This window comes from Astyanax mexicanus, chromosome 22 (genome assembly GCF_023375975.1).
Source record: "Astyanax mexicanus isolate ESR-SI-001 chromosome 22, AstMex3_surface, whole genome shotgun sequence".
Taxonomy (NCBI): domain Eukaryota; kingdom Metazoa; phylum Chordata; class Actinopteri; order Characiformes; family Acestrorhamphidae; genus Astyanax; species Astyanax mexicanus.
In genome coordinates, this window is record NC_064429.1 from 36,234,711 (window position 1) to 36,261,597 (window position 26,887).

At 36.4% G+C, this 26,887-nt stretch overlaps 1 protein-coding gene across 1 annotated transcript in view; it reads right to left on the reverse strand.

The window, feature by feature from the left end:
* Nucleotides 1-6,764: 6,764 nt before the first annotated feature.
* The window catches only part of dnah10 (dynein axonemal heavy chain 10), a 103,152-nt gene continuing 83,029 nt past the window's right edge, over nucleotides 6,765-26,887 (reverse strand). Inside the window, exons 63-78 of the mRNA XM_049470610.1 lie at nucleotides 26,543-26,772; nucleotides 25,029-25,302; nucleotides 23,653-23,757; nucleotides 21,690-21,844; nucleotides 20,967-21,121; nucleotides 20,157-20,340; nucleotides 19,046-19,246; nucleotides 18,742-18,951; nucleotides 17,482-17,577; nucleotides 17,172-17,343; nucleotides 14,936-15,067; nucleotides 13,669-13,880; nucleotides 12,728-12,895; nucleotides 10,907-11,087; nucleotides 9,225-9,370; nucleotides 6,765-8,443 (exon numbers count right to left, since the gene is read on the reverse strand). Coding sequence (XP_049326567.1) covers nucleotides 8,297-8,443; nucleotides 9,225-9,370; nucleotides 10,907-11,087; nucleotides 12,728-12,895; nucleotides 13,669-13,880; nucleotides 14,936-15,067; nucleotides 17,172-17,343; nucleotides 17,482-17,577; nucleotides 18,742-18,951; nucleotides 19,046-19,246; nucleotides 20,157-20,340; nucleotides 20,967-21,121; nucleotides 21,690-21,844; nucleotides 23,653-23,757; nucleotides 25,029-25,302; nucleotides 26,543-26,772 — 2,768 coding nt within the window. The 3' untranslated portion in view covers nucleotides 6,765-8,296. The remainder of the gene's footprint in view (nucleotides 8,444-9,224; nucleotides 9,371-10,906; nucleotides 11,088-12,727; nucleotides 12,896-13,668; nucleotides 13,881-14,935; nucleotides 15,068-17,171; nucleotides 17,344-17,481; nucleotides 17,578-18,741; nucleotides 18,952-19,045; nucleotides 19,247-20,156; nucleotides 20,341-20,966; nucleotides 21,122-21,689; nucleotides 21,845-23,652; nucleotides 23,758-25,028; nucleotides 25,303-26,542; nucleotides 26,773-26,887) is intronic.

Sequence of the window (26,887 nt, forward strand, 5' to 3'; positions counted from 1 at the left end):
CACCACACACACACACACACACACACACACACTGTCACTGGATCACATTACATCAGAGCTCTGACTGAAGCTCACTAAACTTTCTCCAGAACCAGAACCCAACACTTATACACATACTGTTCTCTATATTTACTGTTCTTTACGTTATTATTATAATGTTATATATAAATCATTACACCAAAAAGATACAGATACAGAATAATTCTGAGTAGATACCAAATAATTTATAGTAGATACTGAATCATTTATAGTGGATACTGAATCATTAAGGGTAAATACTGATTAATTCATTGTATGTACTGAATAATTCAGGGAAGATAATCAATCATTCAGGGTAGATATTAAATCATTTATAGTATATACTGAATGATTTATAGTGGATATTGAATAAGTTATTTAATATATACTGTATCATTCAGGGTATATATTGAATCATTTGAAATATAATGAATCATTCAGGGTATATATTGAATAATTTAGGGTAGAAACCCAATTATTTATAGTAGATACCAAATCATTCAAAGTAGATACTGAATAATTTATTGTAGATACTGAATGATTTATAGTAGATACTGAATCATTTAGGGTAGATACTGAATGATTTATAGTAGACACTGAATCATTTAGGGTAGATACTGAATACGTTATTGTAGATACTGAATAATTTATTGTAGATACTGAATGATTTATAGTAGACACTGAATCATTTAGGGTAGATACTGAATACGTTATTGTAGATACTGAATAATTTATTGTAGATACTGAATGATTTATAGTAGATACTGAATAATTTAGGGTAGATATACTGAATCATGTAGAGTAGAAACCCAGTTATTTATAGTAGATACTGAATCATTTAGGGTAGATACTGAATACTTTATTTTAGCTACTGAATTAATTATAGTGGATACTTAATCATTCAGGGTAGATACTGAATCATTTGTAGTAGTTATGAATCACTGACAGATTACTGTAGAAGTGATTGAGAAGTGAATGAGTGAAAGATGGAGAGGAAGAAAGAGAGAGAGAGAGAGAGAGAGAGAGAGAAAGAGAGAGCGAGAGAAAGAGAGCGGGAGGGAGGTGGAGAGAATAGGAGGTGGAGAGAGAGGGAGGAAAGTGGAGAGAGAGAGAAAGAGAGAGAGAGAGAGGGAGGGAGGGAGGTGGTGGAGAAGTAGAAAAAGAGAGAGAGAGAAAGAGAGAGAGGGAGGAAAGTGGAGAGAAGGGGAGGTGGAGAGAGAGGGAGGGAGGGAGGTGGAGGTGGGATCAGTGATGAGGTGCTGAATCAGGTGCTCCACCATAAACCAATAACGATCGTGGGAGAACAGGTCAATCAGCTGACCTGTAAACACACCGACTCATTAACCCACAGTGTGTGTGTGAGTGTGTGTGTGTGTGTGTGTGTGTGTGAAACACAGTTAAACATTTTAATCTTTGTACAAGGAAAAAGAGAGAGAGCTCATTCCGTTTCTTTGTTCTCTCTTTTCTTTGCTTCTTTTCTCTCGCTTGTCTTTTTTCTTTCCTATTCTCACTAATTTCTCATCTCTTTATCCTTTCTGCTCCTATACATTTCTCCTCTTTTCTTCTTGCTAATTTCCCCTCTCTTTTGTCTTTCTCACTAATTTCTCCTCTTCTCTCTTTCCTACTGATCTTTCTTCTCTTTTCACACAATTTTAATCTTTTTTCTTTTATTTCTTATCCCTTTCTATCTTCTTACTAATTTCTATTAATGTCTGCTCCCTAATTTCACTAACTGTCACACATTTCTCACCTTCTTCTCTCTCTCATTTCTTCTTCTTAATTTTTTCCTTAATTCATTTTTTTGGGTTATTTTTTTCATTTCTTCTTTTTACCTTCTTCTTTTTTATTTGTCACCAGGTTCCTGATTAGTCTTTATCTCTTTGTTCTCTGCTATTTCACATATATTTCTTCTCTTTCTTTGCTTCACTTCTCCAAAGCTCCTCTCTCTTCTTTACTCTCACCTTTTCCAGTTCTTCTCTCTTCTCCTTTTCTCTGTCTATGTCTTCTTCTACCAACTCTCACTTTCACTTTGCTCTTTCTCTCTCTCTCTCTCTGACAGATGTTCTGAATCTGGTGTGGTTGAGGGGGTTTAGGAAGCTGGTGTTGGGGGGCAGTGGGGGGTAATGGGGGTATTTTATGTGGCTTTTTTATAAAAGTTGTAAAGGAACCGGTGCCAGACAGGAACCACAGCACTACACACTTTATCAGCACTAGACACTTTTCTCAGTCTCTTTTCTCACTCATTTCTCCAATATTTCTTCTCTTTTCTCACTAATTTCTACTCTTTTCTTTTCTTTTTCCCTATTTTGTTCTTTTTTCCATTCTCACTCATTTACTATCTCATTAATCTTCTCTCTCATTTCTCCTCTCGATCTCCTCTATTCTCACTCATTTCTCTTTCTCTTTTCTCACTCATTTCTCCTCTCTATACTCTCTATCCTTATTAATTTCTCTCCTCTTTTTCTGTTTTCTCACTAATTTCATCTCTCTACCTTCCCTATCCTTATTAATTTCCCTTCTCTTTTGTCTCGTTTCTCTTCTCACTCATTTCTCCTCTTGATCTTCTCTATTTTCACTCATTCCTTTCTCTTTTTTCTTGTTTCTCTTTTCTTATTAATTTCTTTCCTCTTTATCTTTTAATGTCTTATTATTTCTCTTCTCTTTTTCCTCGTTTCTCAGTTTTGTCACGCTTTTTTCTCACTATCTTCTCTTTCCTCACTCATTTTCTCTTTCATCTATCTTCTTACTAATTTCTATCTTCTCTATTCTCACTAATTTCTCTTCTCTTTTTTAATAAAGTATCTATCTATCTATCTATTTTTTAGTTTCTTCTCACTAATTTCTCCTCCGTTTTCACTTATTTATCCTTATTTTCTCTCTTTTCTCGTATAACCTTCTGCTCATGTTTTTCCCTCTCTTTTTCCCCTCTCTCTCTCTCTCTCTCTCTCTCTCTTTTTCTCTCTCTCTCTTTATATCCTCATAAGCTGCTTGTGTACACTCACATATTTGCCCCCTGTGACCCGCTGAGGGGTGCTCTGCTGAGAGGGAGGCAGTGGGACGGTCCGGTCTGTGGGCACACACACACACACACACACACACACACACACACACACACACACACACACACACACACGCACACACACTCAGCTGTGTCAGGTGGAATTATGGGACAAGGAAGACTACCTGCGGTACATTAAGAACCTCCTTTAAAACACACAGAACCTTCAAATTAGTAAAGAACCTTTGCACCATAAAACCATAGCAACCACCATGCAACTCCATATTATATATATATATATATATATATATATATATATATATATATATATATATATATATTTATCTTATCATCCATCTACCAACCACACAGCAACACCAGAGCAACCACCTTGGACACAAATCAACCGCCTAACCACACCACGGCAACCACACAGCAGACTCTCTGCACTGTTTCTACACAATGCACACACTACACACACTCTCTAGGCACAATACACACTCTTTATACACTCTACTCACTCTCCACACACCATGTGCTCTCTCTATACACTCTCTCTAGACACAATACACTCTCTGTATACACAATACACTCTCTGCACACTCTATATACCCTCTAAACACTATACACTCTTTTTACATGCTAAATTGTCTACACGCCCTATGCACTTTCTCTTCTACACTCTATACATTCTCTATATAATCTCTTAACACTATATACACCATCTAAACACTCTCTATACTCTAAACACTCTGTACACTCTATATATACTCTCTAAACACTCTATACACTCTCTAAACACTCTATACACTCTCCATATACGCTTTAAACACTCTATACACTCTTCTACACTCTGCAAACTATATACACACTAAACATCGTATATACTCGATACACTCTCTATTCTACACTATATACACTCTCTAAACACTCTATACACTCTCTATACACTCGATACACTCTACACACTCTTTATTCTACACTATATACACTCTCTAAACACTCTATACACTCTGTACACTCGATACACTCTTTATTCTACACTATATACACTCTCTAAACACTCTATACACTCGATACACTCTATACACTCTTTATCCTACACTATATACACTCTCTAAACACTCTATACACTCTCTATACACTCTTTATTCTACACTATATACACTCTATAATCTCTAAACACTCTATACACTATTCTACACTCTATACACTTTATATACCCTATGCACTTTCACTTCTACACTCTATACTCTATTCACAGCTCAGCTTTTGTTCTGAAGTTTATCAGGCAGGGGATGGTTTACACTCCTCACTCCCTCCACCGGCCGGCAGTTCACCTCCGAGCTAGAACAGAGAATGGAGAAAGCACACACACACACACACACACACACACACACATATGTACAATATATACTATATATATATTATAATATAGGAGTATATTTCTCTGTATGTGTCTGGGTTTGGTAAATATTTGATGGTGATATGAATTTTCCGCAGGCTGTTCCCTCACTGAGCTCGGCGTTCTGGCGCTCAGGAAATATATATCACCCTCTATATGATTGGCCGGTTTCCTCCAGCAGCCCACAGGTTCTGTATGAAGGAGCTTAAATATGTCACTTTCAAGTACAAACATATGGGGATCACACATAACACACAAACCTGTGATTAACCCTTTAATATCTGCACTACAAAGAGTCTACTTCTACCTTTTAAACTGGAAAAAGTATATTTAGTGTTCTTGTGTTCATATATTTATACTAAGACTAATAATCATGAACATCAAGTGAGATGTTCTTTGACCTTGGGTGACCATGACTTTGTTGTTCTGACCCACAGGAGAACCCAGTGTTCGTCTAACTTAGTTCTTGTCCAAAGTGACTTAGATCAACTTCAAGAACTGACTGTTTACTCGCTGCCTAATTTATTAACCTATTAAGACCTGTTGAGAACCACTGTATTCAGATCAGCACTGTTATTTGTCTTACCTGAGATTCCACATAAAAACAGGAAGTTGTTGTTGATGCTATAGGAGAGGAAGCTGAGGAGGTTACAATGGATAAAAATCATGATAATTTCACAGGCCCACTCATCTTAGACTGTGCTTTTTTTATCTAAAATTAGAAATTAATTTAAATGCGTTTTATTAGCTCTATAGCGCCACCTGTGCTTTCAAAGAACATTTGAGATTTCTGCAATGCATGAAAACAATTCAAAATTGTTGTATTCAAAAATGCCTTAAAACAGTTTAAAATTAAGTTGTAGACTTTCTTACGTGTAGCTGGAGGACTCTACAGTGCCCCTGTTTGGTTTGGCTTATAAATTAGCTGTGGCTGTCTCAAAATTTCTTCAATATTCTTACATTTTGGTAGAAATGTAGATATTACGATGCAGCATATATTAGCTATTGGCTATTGCTGGCTTGAGCTCCGAGCGCCGCCATTACTGTACTGATAATAACATAGACATATATACATAGATTCCACATAGTCTGCCTCCTGGCGCCGGCTGCTACGCTATGTGGAGTCTATGTATATATATGTCTATGTCATTATCTGTACAGTGATGGCGGCGCTCAGAGCTGAAGCTAGTAGTGTTATAGGATGTAAACAGTGTGTTTTAATAAGCTTCTTCTGCACTTTTTAAGTTATTAATGTCTCGTTTTAAATGTCAGGACTCTCTGGATTCTAGTAAGGAGGTGTGGAGCTACTTTGAGCTGGATAACGGTGTAAAAAGGACAAACTGTTAAAATTTCTGGATCTCTGAACGCAATGGGAGAACGGAGGTGTGCTATTCATCAAAGATAAAAACTTTTTATCATGTTTTACTACAACAAAAGTCTATTTTACACCAGAGTATTACTTTAAATGGGTTAATTCAGTTTTTTGTTATATTGCCATAAGTAACGTAGTGCAAAAATACCATGAAATATTGTGATATTATTATTTTAGGGCCATATCTCCAGAGTTTTAGGTGTGTTAACACTGTTAAAAAAGTGTAAAAAAACAGTAATTTTCCTGCAGCAGGAGGTGCCAGAAAATGTCTGTTTAAAAACAGAAAAATACTGTCACATTTAAAACAGATATAAACCGTAAAAAAAACAGTTATTGTATTTACTATGATTAACGACTATTCCTGTCATTTTACAAAGACTTGTCTTATAATTACATGAAATCTTTCACTTTTAACATATTTTAATTCTTAAAAAAGCATAATACACTCCTTATAAAACAGAATAATTTGTAATTTTACAAGTACTTGTCCTGTAATTACATGAAATCTTTGACATGCTGCAGCAGAAGCCCACCCACTGCTGTGCTGGAGAGGGGATGAGTTAAAGGGTTAAAGATAAAGAAAGGGTTAAACTCGGACGCTCTCTCTAACATGGCCTGTCGAGTCCCAACGCTGACTGATGCTTCCTTTCTTTTCCAGGAATGTAGGAGCAGGAGGAGGAGCGGGGGCGGGGCGGGGGAGGCTATAGGCTGAGGGTGGGGGGGGGGTCGGCGTGGTATAGAGGGGTTTTGGGGGGGTTTAGGGGGTAGTGTAACACAAGCTGCAGGAATAACCTTAGGATTGTAATTAAAGTGAACACAAAGCAGGCCCTCTATTCCCTGCTCTCTCTATCTCTCTCTCTCTCTGTCCATCTCTCTCTCTCTCTCTCCTTCTCTCTATCCTTCAAACCCTCGTTCCCTTTCTCTGTCCCTTGCTTTCCCCATATACTTGTGCATCTAAAAAAAAAAGAACATAATTAAAAGTTGCTTTATTTCAGTAATTCAGTTCAAAATTTGAAGCTCATATATTATACAGATGTTTTACACACAATAAAAATCCTCCTTTGTTGTTGATGATTATGGCATACAGCCGGTGAAAACCCAAAAAATCCTGCTGGAAAATGAAATCTGCATCTCCCGAAACCATCACTGATTGGTGGAAACTTCACACTAGACCTGGAGCAGTTTGGACTGTGTGTCTCTCCACTCTTCCTCCAGACTCTGATCACTTGATTTTCTTTATAAATGAAATGTAAAATGTACTGATGATCAGTGATGGTTTGGAGAGACATGTCTGTCATCTGCTGGTGTTGATCCACTGTGTTTTATTATCAAGTCTAAAGTCAGTGCAGTTTTGTTTTCCCACAGAATCTTACAGCACTTCATATCTTACAGCTTCCCTCTGCTACTGACAACTTTTATGGAGATGTGGATTTCATTTTCCAGCAGGACTTGGCACACTGCTCACACTGCCCCAAAAGTACCAGTTGGTCTTTTATATAATATTCTAATTTTCTGAGAGAGAAAGACATTTTGGGTTTTCATTGGCTGTCTCTATCTCTCTCTCTTTCTATCTCTTTGCATATCTCTTTCTTCATTTTTCTCTCTGTATCTCTCTCTTTCTCTCACTCTTTTTCCTCACTGTATCTCTCTTTCCTCACTGTATCTTGTTATTTCTCTCTGTAATCTCCTTTTCTCTCTCTCTTTGAATTTTGCCCTCTCTGTAACTCTCTTTCTCTTTCTCTTTTTTATCTCACTTTCACTGTATCTCTCTTTTTCTCTCTTTTTTCTCTCTGTATCTCTCTTTTTCTCTCTCTATGTATATCACTCTCTGTATCTCTTTCTCTCTCTCTTTTTATCTCATTCTCACTGTATCTCTCTCTTTCTCTCTCTTTTTTCTTTCTGTATTTATCTTTCTCTCTCTTTTTTCTCACAGTTTCTCTTTCTCTTTTTTCTCTCTGTATCTCTCTTTGTATCTCACTCTCACTGTGTTTCTCTCTTTCTCTTGTTTCTCACTGTATCTCTCTCTTTTTGTATCTTACTCTCTCTGTCGTTCTCTATCTCTCTGAGGGTGGATGAACAGATTAAATGTGGAATAAGTGAAAGAGGAAGACGGGGGAGTTAATAAAGAGATCTGTGGAGTGAGATAATAAATAGGTGAGTTAGAAGAGAGAGAGAGAGAGAGAAAGAAAGAGAGAGAGTTTCATCTGCAGCCACTCTCTGCTGTCTGCCGCCACCATGTGGTCAATATGTGACAGTGCATCTATATTTTACACATTAAAGAACCCCCATCACTGAACATCACTAAATATCTCGGTGACAACGGTGCTCAAGCTCTCCCAGCTTCTAATTGCTCACACCTGGTCTTTGTTAGTATAAATACCCCTTAGTGCATAGTAAACATTTATGAAAAATAAGGTTTTTACTGCTGTTTTTGTAAGAAAAACCCACACAAATAACTGAAAAAGAAAAAAAAATACATTTGATATATATTTAATATTTGAAGTCAGTCAGAGTTGAGGTACAGACACACCCCCTGCAGGACCCAATGGGAGTGGTGCTCAGTGGTGAAGAGGTCGGCCTCAAACACCAGGCCGACGCCCATCGCGTTCCTCCTCATGGACGTGGTGTAGACGGGCGTCCGCAGGGTGTTCTGAGGAATCCATCAGGTAAAGTGTTAGAAAAAAACTTCATATATTTAGTTCATTAATTACAGTATTTTTCGCACTGGATTATAAGGTGCATTTTGAGACAATAGTAAGGAACAGGGGTGCCGCCATCTTTTCCTTCTAATTTAGCTGTAAAGCTAAGCTTTAAGTTAACAAATAATAAATTAATAAATAAAAATAAGTTTTAAAGGGGGCATATTGTAACTTTTTACACAGTTTAGAAAAGGTCTATGGGCTATACAAACCATGGTTATGAAGTTATAAAGAAAACTCATTATTCAAAAGTTCTTAAATCTCCCTCATCTTTTGACTCACCACGGACCATAGTTACAGATCCCACCCTCAAACGAAGTCTGCTGGCTAATTCTGCTATATACTGTTTGAGGATCTCAACCAACAGACCGAAATGGAAACGTTTCTTCAAACAGAAGATCTAGTGGTAGGGCTCTGGTGGGGGTTGACGGATGAGGGGCGGAGCCAGGGTGGTTCTATGCAGGTTTCCTTATTGTGACGTCACAATTAGGGAGGAGCCAAACGGTTCATAGAAGCATATGATGCCTGACACCAAACTCAAATTTCATCTGATTCTTTTTTGTGCTTGGAGAGTTTTGTATATTATATGTCCACTTTATTATTGGCGCCATTAAAGGTAAGAGGACTCCTGGCTCAGTTCCAGATCAGGTAAACTAATCAGGTGAGTAAGTGCAGGTGAGGGGGGAGTGAGGGGGAGGGGTCAGTACTGCAGGAGCAGGTGAGGTGCATTACCTGTAATCTGAGCCGGTGGGCCTCTATGGGAATAACCTTGAGGATGGGCAGCTGGACCACCAGTTCTTTGGGTTTACTTCGCACCAAACAGCCCTGCTCTACGTCCCAATCAGCTCCCTCCAAATACAGACCGGATACATAACAACCTGCAGCAACACAGAGTGAATTATCACTTAATTATTTAATCACCAATCATACAAATACCTGAACTCAGGTGTTCCTGAATCACTTGCTGTATAAAAGCAGCACTTATGCATGCAGACTGCTTCTACAGACATTAGTAAAAAGTTTCTCGGGTCATTGTCATGCCGGAAGACCCAGCCACAACCCATTTTCAATGCTCTTAATGAGAGGAGGGAGTTCTTGGCCAAAACGATTACAATGAAAAAAAAATTATTTGTAAAATTTAATTAAAAAAAGGTTTCACAACTTTCTGCATTTGCTTTTTTTAAGTAAATTTAATTTCAGATAAATTTAAGTAACTTCAACTCGGTTTCAAGACTTACATCTTACATAGGGTAAATAAGTGAACTGAACTTCAGTCAATCCTTTCTTTTAGTAAACTTTACTTCATTTATTTTTACTGAATCAATCCTTACTTTTAGTAAACTTTACTTCATTTCTACATACAATATTACCTAATTACAATTACTTCATTTATACAATATTACTCAAATAATTTATGATACATAATACATTACAATTCCTGAAAGTTAAATAGTTTTACTTAAAACACATTCAAATATTAACATAATTTCAAAGATTTATTTTGTAAACAGACCAAGTCTCCCTGTCTCGACACATGGATGGCATTTAATACATTATTTTTAGTTTACTAGTATAAAGAATGTTTTACATGCCATCCGTGTGTTGAGACAGTGTAATATGTGTGTTTTAACTAAAAATATTTAAATTTCAATAATTGTAATATATATTGTATTTTAAATTATTTGAGTAATATTGTATAAATGAAGTAATTGTAATTAGGTAATATTGTATGTAGAAATGAAGTAAAGTTTACTAAAAGTAAGGATTGATTCAGTAAAAATAAATGAAGTAAAGTTTACTAAAAGAAAGGATTGATTCAGTAAAAATAAATGAAGTAAAGTTTACTAAAAGAAAGGATTGATTCAGTAAAAATAAATGGAGTAAAGTTTACTAAAAGAAAGGATTGATTCAGTAAAAATAAATGAAGTAAAGTTTACTAAAAGAAAGGATTGATTCAGTAAAAATAAATGAAGTAAAGTTTACTAAAAGAAAGGATTGATTCAGTAAAAATAAATGAAGTAAAGTTTACTAAAAGAAAGGATTGATTCAGTAAAAATAAATGAAGTAAAGTTTACTAAAAGAAAGGATTGATTCAGTAAAAATAAATGAAGTAAAGTTTAATAAAAGAAAGGATTGATTCAGTAAAAATAAATGAAGTAAAGTTTACTAAAAGAAAGGATTGACTGAAGTTCAGTTCACTTATTTACTCTGTGTAACATTTAAGTCTTTAAACCGAGTTGAAGTTACTTAAATTTATCTGAAATTAAATTTACTTAAAAAAAGCAAATGCAGAAAGTTGCAAAACTTTCTTTAAATAAATTATACTCATCATGTTTTTCAGTGCACACTATATTATTTTTGCTCTAGTAAATCTGATTACAGGTTGATGTATTTTCTCCTAATCTGGTTCTTACCCTGTCCGGGTTTCTCGGTGACCTCGTCCTCACTGCGGTAGTGAGTAACGTGTGTGTAAAGTGTGGATCGGTCCAGAGGCCAGCCGTTCCGTCTGCAGGTAGCCTGAACCAGCGCCGTCAGGTACGACTCCGGGATGTGTAACCCTGACAACCACATCACCGCCGGCTCACCAACCTCCACCTGCATATCAAACACATTCACACCTAAAATATAGTCTTGTTTCACTGCATTCACTATTGTTTAGTTCTTATCAATAACTGCTGAAACTGAGTCTCAGTCCTTAATCATGTTAATCTAAAGAGCTAAAGGCTAAAGCTGCTGTTTCCATGTGGGTCAGCCAGACGTCTTCCTGTAGCAGTTTTTTTCTCTCCAGTTTCTAAGAGTGTAGGAAACAGTACTCACCGCTCTCTGGCTTCTGTATCTGTAATTTCTCTAAAGAAAAGAAAGAACTTCTACTTTTAATAGTTACAGAGTTCTCTGTACTACTTAAATTCACTGGATTTTGCACTATTTCAGGTTTAAATGGCAAAAATAAGCATGAAAATGATAGTGTTCTAAAACTTTTGGCCTGTGGTATATAGTAATGTTTAACCCGTAACTCAATCATACTCAGTCCCATCAAGTTACCGATCTTAAGTTTACTATTTATTACTTTAATTATTACTATTTATTTACTATATCTACGGTGATTAATTCAGTAACCAATATGAAATATTTAATATATACTATGACTTAATTCAGTATCTACAAATCATTTAATTCAGTAACTAATAAAATAAAAGTCAGTATCCAGTATGAAGTATTCAATATCAGGTATGAAATGTTCAGTATCAAGTATGAATGATTCAGTATCCACTAAACATTATTCAGTATCCAATCTGAATTATTCAGTATCAAGTATGAATTGTTCAGTATCCACTATGAATTCTTTAGTATAAAGTATGAATTGATTAGAATTTACTATGCATTATACAGTATCCATTATGAATTATTCAGTATTAAGTATAAATTATACAGTATCCACTGTAATTTATTCAGTATCCACTATGAATTATTCAGTATCAAGTATGAATTGTTCAGTACCCACTAGGAATTATTCAGTATCAAAACATGAATTATTTAAAATATACTATGAATTATTCAGTATCAACTATGAATTATTCAGTATCAAGTATGAATTGTTCCGTATCCACTATGAATTATTCAGTATCCACTATGAATTATTCAGTATCAAGTATGAATTGTTCAGTATTTACTATAATTTATTCAGGATTTATTCACTATGAATTATTCAGTATCAACTATGAATTGTTCAGTATCAAGTATGAATTGTTCAGTATTTACTATAATTTATTCAGGATTTATTCACTATGAATTATTCAGTATCAACTATGAATTATTCAGTATCAACTATGAATTATTCAGTATCAAGTATGAATTATTCAGTATCAAGTATGAATTGTTCAGTATCAAGTATGAATTGTTCAGTATTTACTATAATTTATTCAGGATTTATTCACTATGAATTATTCAGTATCAAGTATGAATTGTTCAGTATTTACTATAATTTATTCAGGATTTATTCACTATGAATTGTTCAGTATCTGCTATGAATTAATCAGTATCAAGTACTATTTGTTCAGTATCTGCTATGAACTGTTCAGTATTTACTATTAATTATTCAGCAACTACTATAGAATATTGATTATCTGATTATATTTAGTATCTGATGATATTCAGTATTTGATGATATTCAGTATCTGATAATATTCAGTATCAGTATCAGTAGTAATTGATTATGCGGGGGTATGGGGTCGTACCCAGGAGCTGTACTGCTGGTGGCGTCTCCTGAAGTGGATCATCCAGTTCCCCAGAGACTTCAGTGTATCGGGAGCCAGTTTCCTCCAGATCGCCGGAATCTGACCATTAAACAGAGCTCTGGCTACTTCATCCAGCTCACTGCTCATCCCCACCTCACCTGCTAACGCCTGCAGCACACACACACACACACACACACACACACACACACACACAAAATGAAATTAATGAAAGTTGGTATAAGGTCAGGGGTTATTAACCTTTTTTACTGTGCGACCCCTTTTTAGTATTCAAAATATGTTGCGCCGTGCAGCACCTTAGGGGCCGTAGGAATATACCAGATAAAATTAGTTATGAATAACTGTATTTAACTTTCTCAAAATGTGAGCTTCTGATGTGAAACCAACGGCACAATACAAAGAATTGTACACATATATTTTACCATAGGTTTGACATCACAAGGTCACATTCTCAGAAAGTTATATAGAGTTATTTATTATTAATTTTGTCTGGCATTTTTGCTACGGTACCTAAAGTGCCACACAGTGCTAGAGACAAGGAAGAGTGGAGGTACTGTGCCTCATGCATATTAAAAAAAATTTTTTTTTGTTTACTTAGTTGAGTATTTCTTGCTTCTCATAACCTGGATTCGAACATTACAAATATTCACTATTCACTGTATACCTGTAACTCTACCTCTTCACTACTTTACTTTAACTGATGCTCTCAAACACTTTATTAAGAGACAAGAAATTCAAGTAAATAACTCTTGATGAGTTCAGCACAGCTGTTAACTGAAAGCCTGAATTCCAGGTGACTCTACCTCATAAAACTAACTGAGAAAATCCAGCAGAGATGTTCAAAACTGATCATACTTTACTTTAAAGAATGTAAAATATAAAACATACTCTGAACTATCTTAAACTATCTTGATCACTCTCACCCGTTGGAGCTCGGAGAGCGAGCGGCTCATGCGGAGGACGAGTCTGTTGAAGCGCTCGAGTTCCTGCAGCAGAACAACAGACGTGGGCGAGACGTCCGGACCCAACTTCTTCCGGATCACGTCCAGGTCGAACGCGCTGGGGAGCTTGTTCTGAATGTCCCGCGCCACCTGAGCGATGTACTCATCCCTACTGATCCCGCCCCCAGAATCACCTGCAGCACAAACACACACACACACACACACACACACACACACACGACATGGCAAACAGGTTAAACCTGCTAAACCTATACTAAACATTAGGGATGCAACGGTACAGTGTGGCCATGGTTCGGTTCGTATCGCGGCTCTTGGGCCACGGTATCAGTTCGGTTACGATATATATATCAATATTAAAGCCGAAAAATAGTCTGTGACATAGGCACCTGTTTTGTAATGCTATTTTTATTTTATATAAAGCTCTGGCATGGTAATCACAATATAGCCAAGCAACCAAGTATTATCATTAACGAAATAACGAAAACCGAAAGTAAGAAAAAACCTTTTCGTTAACTGAAACTAATAAAAACAGTAATTAAAAGAAAAAAAAGATAACTAACTGGAACTGTACTGAGAGTTTATAAAACGAACTAAAACGAAACAAAATTACTGATAGAATGCCCTTCGTTTTTGTGTTTGTTCGTTTGTATCGAACCATAGATAGATATATAGATATAGATAAATATAGTTAAATTGACTACAATATGTCCACGTGCCCTAAGATTTCTGCAGCTTCTTCATGAGTGAAGGAAAACGTATACTGCTTTCCCAACTCTCGCCGAAATTACCACCTTAAGAGAAGGCATGTGATGGTACAGCTCCGTAATGTTGTGCTCGAAGATTGCAATATATGTTCTAATCTCAACACACACGTGGTTAATTCAGTTAGTTAATTATTTAGCACCATGTTGGTGTTGTTTTATTCAAGTAAAAGCACTGTTTCATGTGTATTTAGGGCTGTTTTACTCACTGATTGGTGCAAATTGTGTTCAGGTGGAATTATTTTTAAGGTGGAGTACTAATAAAGAAATGAGAATCCAGATGCTGCTAACCAGACACTACACTGTTTTCTTCATTTAAATTCTTATGTTGCTTAATATGACAAGATAATTCAACGGCATTAGTGCAATAGGCATTAGTGTGGAGTCGTTTGGCCATACAGTATAGGTGTAATATGTTCATGACTATGTAAGGTAGTGGTAATGTAGTGGTAAGGTAGTGGTAGTACCTGTTTGGGGCTGCAGCTCTATGAGGTGAGTCCACATGTCTCGAGCAGCCTGAGTGTAGTAGCCGATCTCAGCGTTGGGGTGCAGTCCAAACACTTCCGGAGTGTTAGCCAGGGGGAGGGACTCGATCTCCTCTGTGAAACAAAGCAAAAATAATCTTTATACCCAAAATTAGGGGTGGGCGATATGGCTCTAAAATAATATCACGATATTTCAGGGTATTTTTGCGATAACGATATACTTGGAAAACTAAACTAATTCATTCCTGGAATATAGTATAATAGTATAACAGAATAATCATAATGTGGCAAAATAAATAATATAGCATAAAATAATATAATGCAGCAAAAAATATTGCAGAATATTCAGTGCATGCATATAAACTGCAAACTAAAACAATTATACAATAAATACACCTAAAGCTTCACAGTAAATAATAGACTACTTTTAAGACAGAACAGCCCTATTATCACGATATGGATTTTTAATATCATGATATTTCTGTGTTACGATATATTGTATACGATATAATATTGCCCACCCCTACCCAAAATACAGTGAAAAATCTGTGCTTCAGCTCTGAACAGCCATAAACACTAAGATATTAAAACTGTTTATCACACTAATCCCATTCAAAAAGTATATGGAGTGCAATTATTCCAGAAAAAACAGTTTCAGAGGAGATACAGGGTTTTTGCACAACAGTGATCGATATATCCATCCATCCATGCATCCATCTATTCACCCATCCATCCATCATCCATACATCCACCCATCTATCCATCCATGCATATATCTATCCATCCATCCATCAATCCATCCATCCATTCATCCAGCCACCCACCCACCAATCCATCCATCCATCCATCCACCCATCCATCTATCTGCAGCACTGCTCTGAGGAGCTGATCCCAATTTTAGTGATCTTAAGCGTGTCAGTGTGTCTTTGCTATCATAACGACAGGAAAAGTACACCTTGCATGTCGTGAAACACACAAAAGGCACGTACTTATTCTCTTAATTAATGCTAATGCTGCTCCAGCAGTGCTAGTCGGGTTTAGCAGCAGGCTACAGCAAAAGAGAGACTGCCTTTATTGAGTTTACATCCCAAGAGTAAAAGTGCAGTTTAAGTATTTTATTACTAAAATATTTCCATTTCTATCAAATTTGCTAAGCTAAGTAAACAAAACTCTAATTATTAAAAAAAAAACATTGAAGGTTAATCCACGCAGATTTCTTTATTTGGATGAGTAAAGCGCTTATGTTTATTTACAGTAACGCATTAGTGGCTAACCGCTAACGCTAGTAAGTGCCGCCCGACAGCTCTACACTGAGGAACCCTGAGTGTTCTGGTAGGCCAGGGAGATAACAGCTAGCAGGTTGTCCCACGTAGCATGTTTCAACACGTTAAACATGGGCTACAGTTTGATAATATTGAGATATTTTACTGAAACTCCTTTATAATGTTGTACTTCAGCGGAGTGGCTTTACTGCTCCGAATTATAAAACGCACAGATGATTTTAGTGGAATTTAAAGGATTTTAAATAAGCCTTATATTGCTAAAAATACAGAACTTTCAGTTTCTATCTATCTATCTATCTATCTATCTATCTATCTATCTATCTATCTATCTATCTATCTATCTATCTATCTATCTATCTATCTATCTATCTATCTATCTATCTATCTATCCAGCTGGAGCACTGCTGTGAGGATCTGATTGCAATTTTAGTGATCTTAAGCATGTCAGTGTATCTTTGCTATCATAACGACAGGAAAAGTACACCTTACGTGTCTCAAAACGCGCAAAAGGCATTAACTAATTCTCTTAATTAATGCTAATGCAGCTCCAGCAGTGCTAGCCAGGGTTAGCAGCAGGCTACAGTCTGATAAAACTCACCTCTGAACAACGAAAGAGCTAGCGTTTAGCACGTTTAGTGTGTTTAGCAGCTGAGGCTAATGCTGCTCCAGCCTTGGTGCTGGAGATACTTTACTGAAACTCCTTTATAATGTTGTACTTCAGCGGAGTGGCTTTACTGCTCCGAATTATAAAAGGCACAGATGATTTTTGGAGAATTTAAAGGATTTTAAATACACCTTATATTGCGAAAAATACAGAACTTACAGTACGCTTATGTTGCCAAGATAGCAATGAACATCTCTATAGGTTGTTTTCAGTCAGTGGAGCGTATTCCAGTGTATTTATGGGATGATCAGGAGCAAACTCTTCTACGCACCAACATAAACCTCCTTGGATCCGTCAGGCGGGATCCTGTAGTCCACGTCTTTGTTGTGGAAGAAATGGAAAGGCTGAAAGGTGTCGAAGATAAAATCTCCCAGATACTCGTCCATGTAGACGGTGAGGATCCTGCGGTCGAAGCTGTCGATCGCCCGGCCCCCGTACATCACCTGATTCAAATACAGAACAGTTACTGTCAACCAAAACCACAATAATCCAATAAAATATATCAAACATATACATTAACACCTATATTACAGCAGAACTGAACATAACAGGCAGTTAAATAAGCATAAAGAGTGCGTTACCTCTCCAATCAGGTATTTGAGGCTTCCCCATGGGATACTGCCTTCACCCTGATTATGAGCTTTGGTCAGGTAGGTGTTCAGGATCTCCATACACACCTGAGGTACAGAATACACACAATTTACACTGCATAATACAATAATATTTAATATTTAAGCATGTTCTGCCTAAATATTAACACAATGTGAACATAGTTTTACAATAAAATAGTCTAAATAAAATAAAAACCTTGATGTTTCTTTATTGTTTTCAGTATACATATTTATTTTAATACAATCTGACTTAAGGACTTTTATTATGAAGCCCACAATAGCAGATTAGTCACACTGGATAATAGTTAACTATTTTCCTAGCTGAATAATCGCTGTTTAAGGGTTATAAGGGTTCTGATATATTTAATATATGTGCTACACTTTAAGGTATTTTTTTTTGCTTTTTAATGGGTGCTATGGTGTTGATTGATGGTGTTGCTATGGTATCACTTGTGGTCGTCATAATGTTTGTAGGTGGTTTTCTATACTATCCCAGACGGTCACTATGGTGTCTCAAGTCTTGCCAAGTGGTTAATCTGGTACCCCATGTGGTACCTGGAACACTGCTGTGAAGATCTAATTGCATTCAGCCTTATTTAGGGCACTCCACTGATTGAATACAATCTAGAGAAATGTTTATTGCTATCTTGGCAACACAAGCAAACTGTGAGTTCTGTATTTTTCTCACTATAAAGCGCACTTAAAATCATTTAATTTTCCCAAAAATCGTCAGTGTGCTTTATAATCCAGTCCACCTTATGCATGAGACATGTAATAATTCTCTTAATTATACATGGGTGTGGTTAATTTTGGGCGTGACGTGAAATAAACCAATCAGAGTGTCTCATGCTCATCATTCTCTTTAAGAGTAGAATCAGGTGAGCTCTGACTTTGGCGGATTGCTATTACAACGGTGCAGCTACCTGGACGTGTCCAACAAACACTTCTCAGCAGAGGAAACTGAGCTGCTGGTTCACTCTGTGAAATTCCGATATATTTGATGTATGTGTTTTGGCTATAGATCAATCTAATCTTTGGTTATTGATGTCAGAATTATGGCACTGTAGGTTGGTGGCTAACAGCTAACTAGTAATGCCTACTGTTTTTTGAGCTGAATTAATTGCTGGTTTAGTCATGATACTAACATATCGAAAATATTTCCTATCGGGATAAATATTGATATGGAATGATTGTCCAGTCCTAGCGACAGTGAACAGTGAGCATGTGTACCAGGAAGTCGGACTCGTTGAAGTCGTAGGGCACGTTCCAGCCGATCTTGCCGTATTTGCGTCTCTCCTGCACCACGGCGTGGAAGAAGGCCAGGACGTAGACCAGGCTGCGGTAGGCCGGGTGAGGGCAGCTCATCAGAGTCTCCAGCTGGATCTTAAAGTATGTAGCTCTCATATTCAGCTTTAGACCGTTCGGGGGCTCCGTTACAACCTGAACACACACAAAACTCACCGTTATCCTCACCACCAGATCACCAGATCACTCCAATAACGAACTGTGTGAGTTAGCACCGAGCGATCATCACCTTGAGGGATTTCTGCAGGATGCCGATGGGGAAGTCTCTGATGGGGTCGGTGGTGAGCCACAGGCGGAAGTCTGGGTGAGGCTTGGTGATCCTCTCCAGAGCTTTCTCCAGATCTTTCAGCCACTTCACCAACAGATGACAGTTCTGCAGCATCAGCCACTGACCTCGCGACACTGCCGTCTCCAGCAGCTGCAGTGCAACCTGGGAAATGGAGGAAAAAAAGCAAGTTAGAGCTAGGTTTACATAGTCAAATGATAGTATGTTTTTACTGCTCCTGATGTCTGCTGCTGGTTGGGTGTTGGTGCGTGCCTAACACTGGATCAGACTCTTCTCACTGTTTAAACTACAAACCCTTGTTTCCTTGCTTTATGATTTATCTCTATTTATTTTCAATGTATCGAGATCCTCCTGCTCTGCATTATGTGACAGTAGAAAGGAACAGGGGTGTCGCCATGTTTCCCTTCTAATTCAGCAGGTCTCACCGCTGGGTGACAAAACCTGTAAAGCTAAGCTAAGTAAGCTAAGTAAATATATTCTTTTGAAGTCAAACAAGTGCTGGATGTTAATCTACACAGATTTTTCTCCTGAGAAATGTTTATTTGAGGGAGTAAAATACTTTTTTTTACAGTAAGGTTAAATTTCCAGATTTCTACTAAGGCTGGGTGCAGCAGTATTAGCATTTGCAGCTAATCACTAGCGCTAGCCACAGTTAGCAGCTAATGCAGCCCAACAGTGCTACACTGACGAACCCTGAGTGTTCCAGTTAAAACAGTGTGATATTAGCTAGCGGTTCCTCCCATGTAGCTTGTTTTAAGACAGTAAATACGCAGGCTACAGTCTGTTACAGTCGCCTCCGAATGGCGAAAGAGCTAGCGCTTAGCGCGGTTAGCCGCGGAGTGGCTTTACTGCTCCTTAATACCTGACTGGTAAAATTTATACATAAGAAGCACCAGATTAAAAGGCACAATTACGATTTTTGTGATTTTAAGTGTGTCTTACAGTGTGAAAAATACAGTAACTCTTGTCCTTATTGTAAATCCAGGTTACACCTTGTTACTGTAGATTAGAGAATCTGATGGTTTCTTTAGTGATGTTCTGGTGATGTCCTTACCTTCTCCTGACCCTGTCCCATGGCCAAGAACTTCAGTCTGTTGGTCCCAAAGCCAGATCGCTCGGCCAGCTTCATCAGGTCGTTGGCCGGCTCGCAGCCAGGGCTCAGTATGAAGACGATGGGCGAGCTGGGAGTGCTCTGCTCGAATATAGCCTCAAAACTGATCACAGGGGGCTGAACGTACCTGAGATAAAGAGACAGAGATAGAAAAATCATCAAAAAGATGATGATCTCTCTAATTAGCATCTCTAATTAGCAGCAACTGTACACTATTTACATTCCATTTACATCTCCATTTATTACTCTGTAGGTAGAATAGAGTATAGATATCAGGGTTTAATAAAATACTTCTGTAGACGTTGAAGAGGAAGAATCAACTCAAGCTTTTTATTCTTTAAGTAAAAGTGTTTAAAAAAGTACTTAAAGTATAAAAGTAAAAGTAATGTAAGGATAAAAAATAAAGCCACTAAGAACAAAAGCTTAGGCCACGCCCACAGAGTCCTATAGTGCACTCCCCAAAACACATTTGTTTTAAAAGCCATAATGACTATAATGTTACAATATAAAAATGTTAATATTGATAATATAATTTAGGATGCACTAGGCTCCCTATTGTGTTTCAGATCCATATATGCTTACATATTTTTTAAATGTAAGGAGTAGGAAGTTCAGATAATTGTGTGAAAATGTAAAATAATTACTCCAGTAAAATATAGCTAATCTACATTTCTACTTAAGTAAGATATTTAAGTATTTGTACTTCACTACATGCCCTACAGTACAAAAACTGAACATCCTGTGAGGTCGTACTTCTCTCCCATGGTGGCGGTGACGTAGTCACTGACAGCGCGGTACACCCGGTCCACTCTGAAGCAGCGCAGCAGCAGAAGCTTCTGGAAGACGGTCAGACTGTCTCTGTACTTCATAGGGAACGGAGCCTGCTCTGGACTGTCCAGATCAAACCACTGCAGGAATAATAAATACAGGAGTCAAGCAAGGGCTGCGCTATATTTTATTATACGCAGTAATATCATAAAAATCTTTCGTCCTTTAAAAAAAAAAAAGAAATGCTTTTATTGTGGTAATTTCGCGCCTCTGCAGCGCCCTCTCAGGTTCAATTGTGCTATAGTCTGTGTACTTTGGTATGCAAATCATATGCAAATCAGTCAATCAATAATTTTGCCCCACCCCCCAGCTGACGTTCAACCATCTGTGTCTCACCTCAATCAGAGGCACACTGATCAGCCCAATCAGCTTTCCCTTCTGCCCCGCCCCTAAACCCATACATCACCCAGTGCCTACTCTCTTGGAGTCAGCTAAAATCAAGGGGTTTTGGTTACCCTTTAAACAAACAGTACCAGTCAAAAGTTTGGTCAAACCTCTTCTTTTAATTTATTGTGTTTTATTTCTTATTATGAATATGATTTTTTACACTGTAAACTCCTTATATTGAAGACTATATTAAAGCTATACAGGAACACATGCTGAATAATTCTGTAAACCAAAAGTGTTTGTGTTTATTATAATACATACATTCTTCCACTCTTTGGGATTCTTCTCTATGTCCTCTATCAGCGCTCCAAACTCGTTGGGGAAAAGCTCATTCAGACGCACAATATCCTCCCAGCCCTGATCAGGCAGCCAATCACACGGCTTCTTCCTCTTACTCTTCTCCAGAGACAGGTTACCTGTGCAGGTAATGGGTACGAGTGGTTTAAAGCGATGTGTTTACTGTATAATACATTTAGATTTAATATATTTTTAACTAATAAATTTCCATTTTTTATGACTTTTTCATGCCTTCAAGGCAATTTTTTCATGACCATAGGATTTTTAAAAATCAGTGCAGACATGGGCAATAAAACCAAATATCAACTAAAACTCAACTAAAACTCAAATTCAAATAATGTATGATACATAATATATTATAATATATTATTAAAATTTAAAAATACTGTCTCAACACATGGATGGCATGTATGCTTAGTATACTAAAAAGAATGTATTACATGCCGTCCATGTGTTGAAACAGTGTAATATGTGTGTTTTAACTAAAAAAATAATAATTCAGGAATTAAAATATATTATATATATTGTTTAAATTAAGTAATTGTAATTAGGTAATATTGTAGATAATGTAGAAATGAAGTAAAGTTTACTAAAAGAAAGGATTGATTCAGTAAAAATAAATGAAGTAAAGTTTACTAAAAGAAAGGATTGATTCAGTAAAAATAAATGAAGTAAAGTTTTCTAAAAGAAAGGATTGATTCAGTAAAAATAAATGAAGTAAAGTTTTCTAAAAGAAAGGATTGATTCAGTAAAAATAAATGAAGTAAAGTTTACTAAAAGAAAGGATTGATTCAGTAAAAATAAAGGAAGTAAAGTTTACTAAAAGAAAGGATTGATTCAGTAAAAATAAATGAAGTAAAGTTTACTAAAAGAAAGGATTGATTCAGTAAAAATAAATGAAGTAAAGTTTACTAAAAGAAAGGATTGATTCAGTAAAAATAAATGAAGTAAAGTTTACTAAAAGAAAGGATTGATTCAGTAAAAATAAATGAAGTAAAGTTTACTAAAAGAAAGGATTGATTCAGTAAAAATAAATGAAGTAAAGTTTACTAAAAGAAAGGATTGATTCAGTAAAAATAAATGAAGTAAAGTTTACTAAAAGAAAGGATTGATTTAGTAAAAATAAATGAAGTAAAGTTTAATAAAAGAAAGGATTGATTCAGTAAAAATAAATGAAGTAAAGTTTACTAAAAGAAAGGATTGATTCAGTAAAATAAATGAAGTAAAGTTTAATAAAAGAAAGGATTGATTCAGTAAAAATAAATGAAGTAAAGTTTACTAAAAGAAAGGATTGATTTAGTAAAAATAAATGAAGTAAAGTTTAATAAAAGAAAGGATTGATTCAGTAAAAATAAATGAAGTAAAGTTTACTAAAAGAAAGGATTGATTCAGTAAAAATAAATGAAGTAAAGTTTAATAAAAGAAAGGATTGATTCAGTAAAAATAAATGAAGTAAAGTTTAATAAAAGAAAGGATTGATTCAGTAAAAATAAATGAAGTAAAGTTTACTAAAAGAAAGGATTGATTCAGTAAAATAAATGAAGTAAAGTTTACTAAAAGAAAGGATTGATTCAGTAAAAATAAATGAAGTAAAGTTTACTAAAAGAAAGGATTGATTTAGTAAAAATATAATAAGTAAGGTTTACTAAAAGAAAGAATTGACTGACTTTTCCAAAACTGGGCATTTTTATTTTTCCAAAAAATTGCTATTTTCAATTTTTATGACTTTTCCAGGTTTTTCATGTCCGTACAAACCCTGATATATAAAGCAGAATTACAGAGAATCAAAGAACTACAGAGGATAATTTTATCTATCCATTTTAACTTTTATCTTTCTTCTGAATAGCATCACAATCCCACTCTTCCTCCTGGCTGTAGATATTTATATAATGATGAATTTACAGTATTTACACTCTCAGTGTCTCACCTTTAAGAAAGAACTCGAGCTCTTCCTGAGGAGCGCGACCTTCAGCCTGCTCTATCTTTATGGTCATGTTAAAGGAGAAGAGAAGCTTGTGTCTTTCGAACAGCCCTGAGAAAAAAAGCAAAATACATCAGGAATATACGTCTCATAAAAAAAAAAATAAGAATTCAGGTCAACTTTTCATAAACTTATTTTTTTATGTTGTTGCTTGTTGATTTTTTAATAATCATTTTTACATTTTTATGATTGGCTAACATTAGATTTCTACTCTTGGATGTTACTATAATATTTACAGCACCAGTCAAAAATTTGGACACACCTTCTTATTCAATATTTTTCATTTTTTTTACCATTTAGGTGCTCTTACATGGGCAGCTGTTAACTTTGGTGGTAACTAGGGTGGTAACTGAAGAACTTATCATGTACAACAGAGGAAACTCTTGCTCTTCTTTTCTTGAGGTAGTCCTGATGAGTGCCAGTTCCATTATTTTACTGTTTTTGACGGTCTTCACAGTGACTGCACTTGAGGACACTTTCAAATTTCTTCTTCTTTTTAGATTTACTGACACATTTTTTTATAACCTCCTAGGATCTATTTTGGGTTGTCTAGACCACCACATTAAATTCTGCTTAACAAGGGCCTGGTGTCCACTTATGAGGCCATTATACTGTTACCTAGTTACATTTTCAATTTTGTTCAGAAATTTAGATGAACTGTAAATGCAGTTTTCAGGCACAAAATAAATGTTTAACACATCATTACTAATTGCGACCTCAATGTGCTCTATCGAAATATAAAACTAAAGTCCTTATATGTGGACAACAATTTTCTCAGAAACTACACCATGTAAACAGATAATTCAGTAGTTTTTACACTAATCAGGTGTGAATTAGCCTAAATAGCAAAGAGAAAAAAAAAAAATGCATGCCATGCAAGATTTCGGGTGTTAGGAGGTTAAAGTAATTTTTTCTTTATTTAGTTGAGTAGTTTTTTGCTTCTCATAACCTGGATTCGAACATTACTCAAATATTCACTATTCACTGTATACCTGTAACTCTACCTCTTCACTACTTTACTTTAACTGATGCTCTCAAACACTTTATTAAGATACAAGAAATTCAAGTAATTAACTCTTGATGAGTTCAGCACAGCTGTTAACTGAAAGCCTGAATTCCAGGTGATTCTACCTTATATATGCCAAGATCTATGATGCAGAAATTAAAATAATTATAAAACAGTGAATTTAAGGCCACACTTTTCAGATATTCTAATACTTTTGGAGGGGACTGTATAATACTTCAGTAAAACTGATTGATAGTGATTGATAGTGTGAACTGTAATTAGATAAAGGGAAGTTGTTAAATCCGCAGGGTCTCACCGGTGCAGCCGTAGTTGTAGACGTTGAGCGTGAGCGTGTTCATGATGTTGCTCAGTCTCTTGGGCAGGATGGAGTTGGGCAGGGATTTACGCAGTGAATAATCGAACACCTCCAGGAAGGAGGCGAGTGAGTACTGATACATGCTGTTCACCAGAGCCATCTCAGCCAGCACGAAGAACAGGATAGCCCCGCGCTTTGCCGCAGGACGATAACCGTCACGCAGTTTATCGATGTCTGCGGACGTAGTTTCAGCTAGCTTTAGCTTCTCAAACACCTGGAATAATAAAACACCTGTTATAAACCCTTTAAACACTAACCCTCCACTGTAAATATGACAGTATACTGTGATACTGTAAGCAACAGGTGATACATCACGATTGTTTAAATCAAATTTTAGAAAAAAATTTTTTATCCAATTACAAATGTGCTCTTGTCAGTCCTGAAGCGGTCAGTCTGCCTGCTCACACTCCCCGAGCTTCTGATTGCTTACACCTGGTCTTGTGAGTATAAATACCCACCTGTTTCAGTTGCTTCTCGGCGGATATTGAATTAAGATTGCTAGCTCTTCTACTAAGCATTTCTTTTATTTGTTATTTTATTTGTTGTTTTCTACTGTTATCGATCCATTTTTTCACACAGGCCAAACCAAGGCCAGACACTCGCAGATACCAATCAAACAATTTATAAGCAGTCAGAGAAAGGCAGGTTCTGTATCAAAATGGTAGCAACAGTAAACAACATACTAGAGTGAGCAGGCAAAAGGGTTATACACGGGTAATCCAACAGGTAGAGGGCGAGGCGAAAAAAGTAGTCTAAATACAAAAATAATGGTCGGCAATGGTAATTTTTTTTTTTTTACAAATGCTTCAAAAAACACACAACCAAAATGGGTCGGAACAAAGTAAAAAATAAATAACGCTTAGTAGAAGAGCTAGAAAACTAGATTTAATACCCAAGGAGGAGCAAATGAAACAGGGGGTATGTATACTAACACAGATTAGGTGTGAGCAATCAGAAACTGGGAGAAGCTGGGAGAGCACTGTGGAGCTTAACGTGGAAACGCAACTGTTTAGTTGCTGTTTATGTAGCACTAAAGCAATATTTTCTGACTGTAGCATTTCCTGTTTGGTGTGGTTAGTGTTGTTTGTTAGGTCTGCTACTCACTGTATGGATTGAATCAGATCAGAGCTAAATTTGAGAAATATTATGCTGATTATAAAAATCAGCTGATACATTAGATACATAGCTGATTGCTCTTTTCATTTCTAGTACTGCAAAACAAAATATTAGTATGATATTATATTGAAGTTTTTATTATCAAATATATCATTTATTTAAGTTCTTTCATGTTTATGATATGAAATGCTTAGTATAAGCTATCTATCAACTCTAAACCCAGAGCTGCCATTCTATTGTCATCTAATAGCCACACCTCTCTAAATATCAGTGAATAATTACTATATTACAATTGACAGATTTTACAGAATTGTGTGTGTGTGTGGTGTTGAACCGACCTCGCCGGCCTTGGACTTGGTCTCCTCCAGCGTGTGGACAAGCTCGACGTTATCCAGCATGTTCCCGGTGGAGGTGGCGAGCTCTCGGAGCAGAGAGTCCTCCAGGTCTTTGAGGAGACGCTTGTTCTGGCTGGTCTCCTGGATCAGACGCTCCCTCTGCTCCTCCAGCTCCTTACGCTCAAATCCCACAATCACGCTCAGCAGCTGGTCCTCCAGACCCTTCAGAGTCACTGAAACACACCAGAGAAAAATACACACTAATATATTTACACACTTACAGAGACTGGATGAAGCATATCAACACACTAACACCAAAAAACTGCTAATATCTACAGATAATAACTC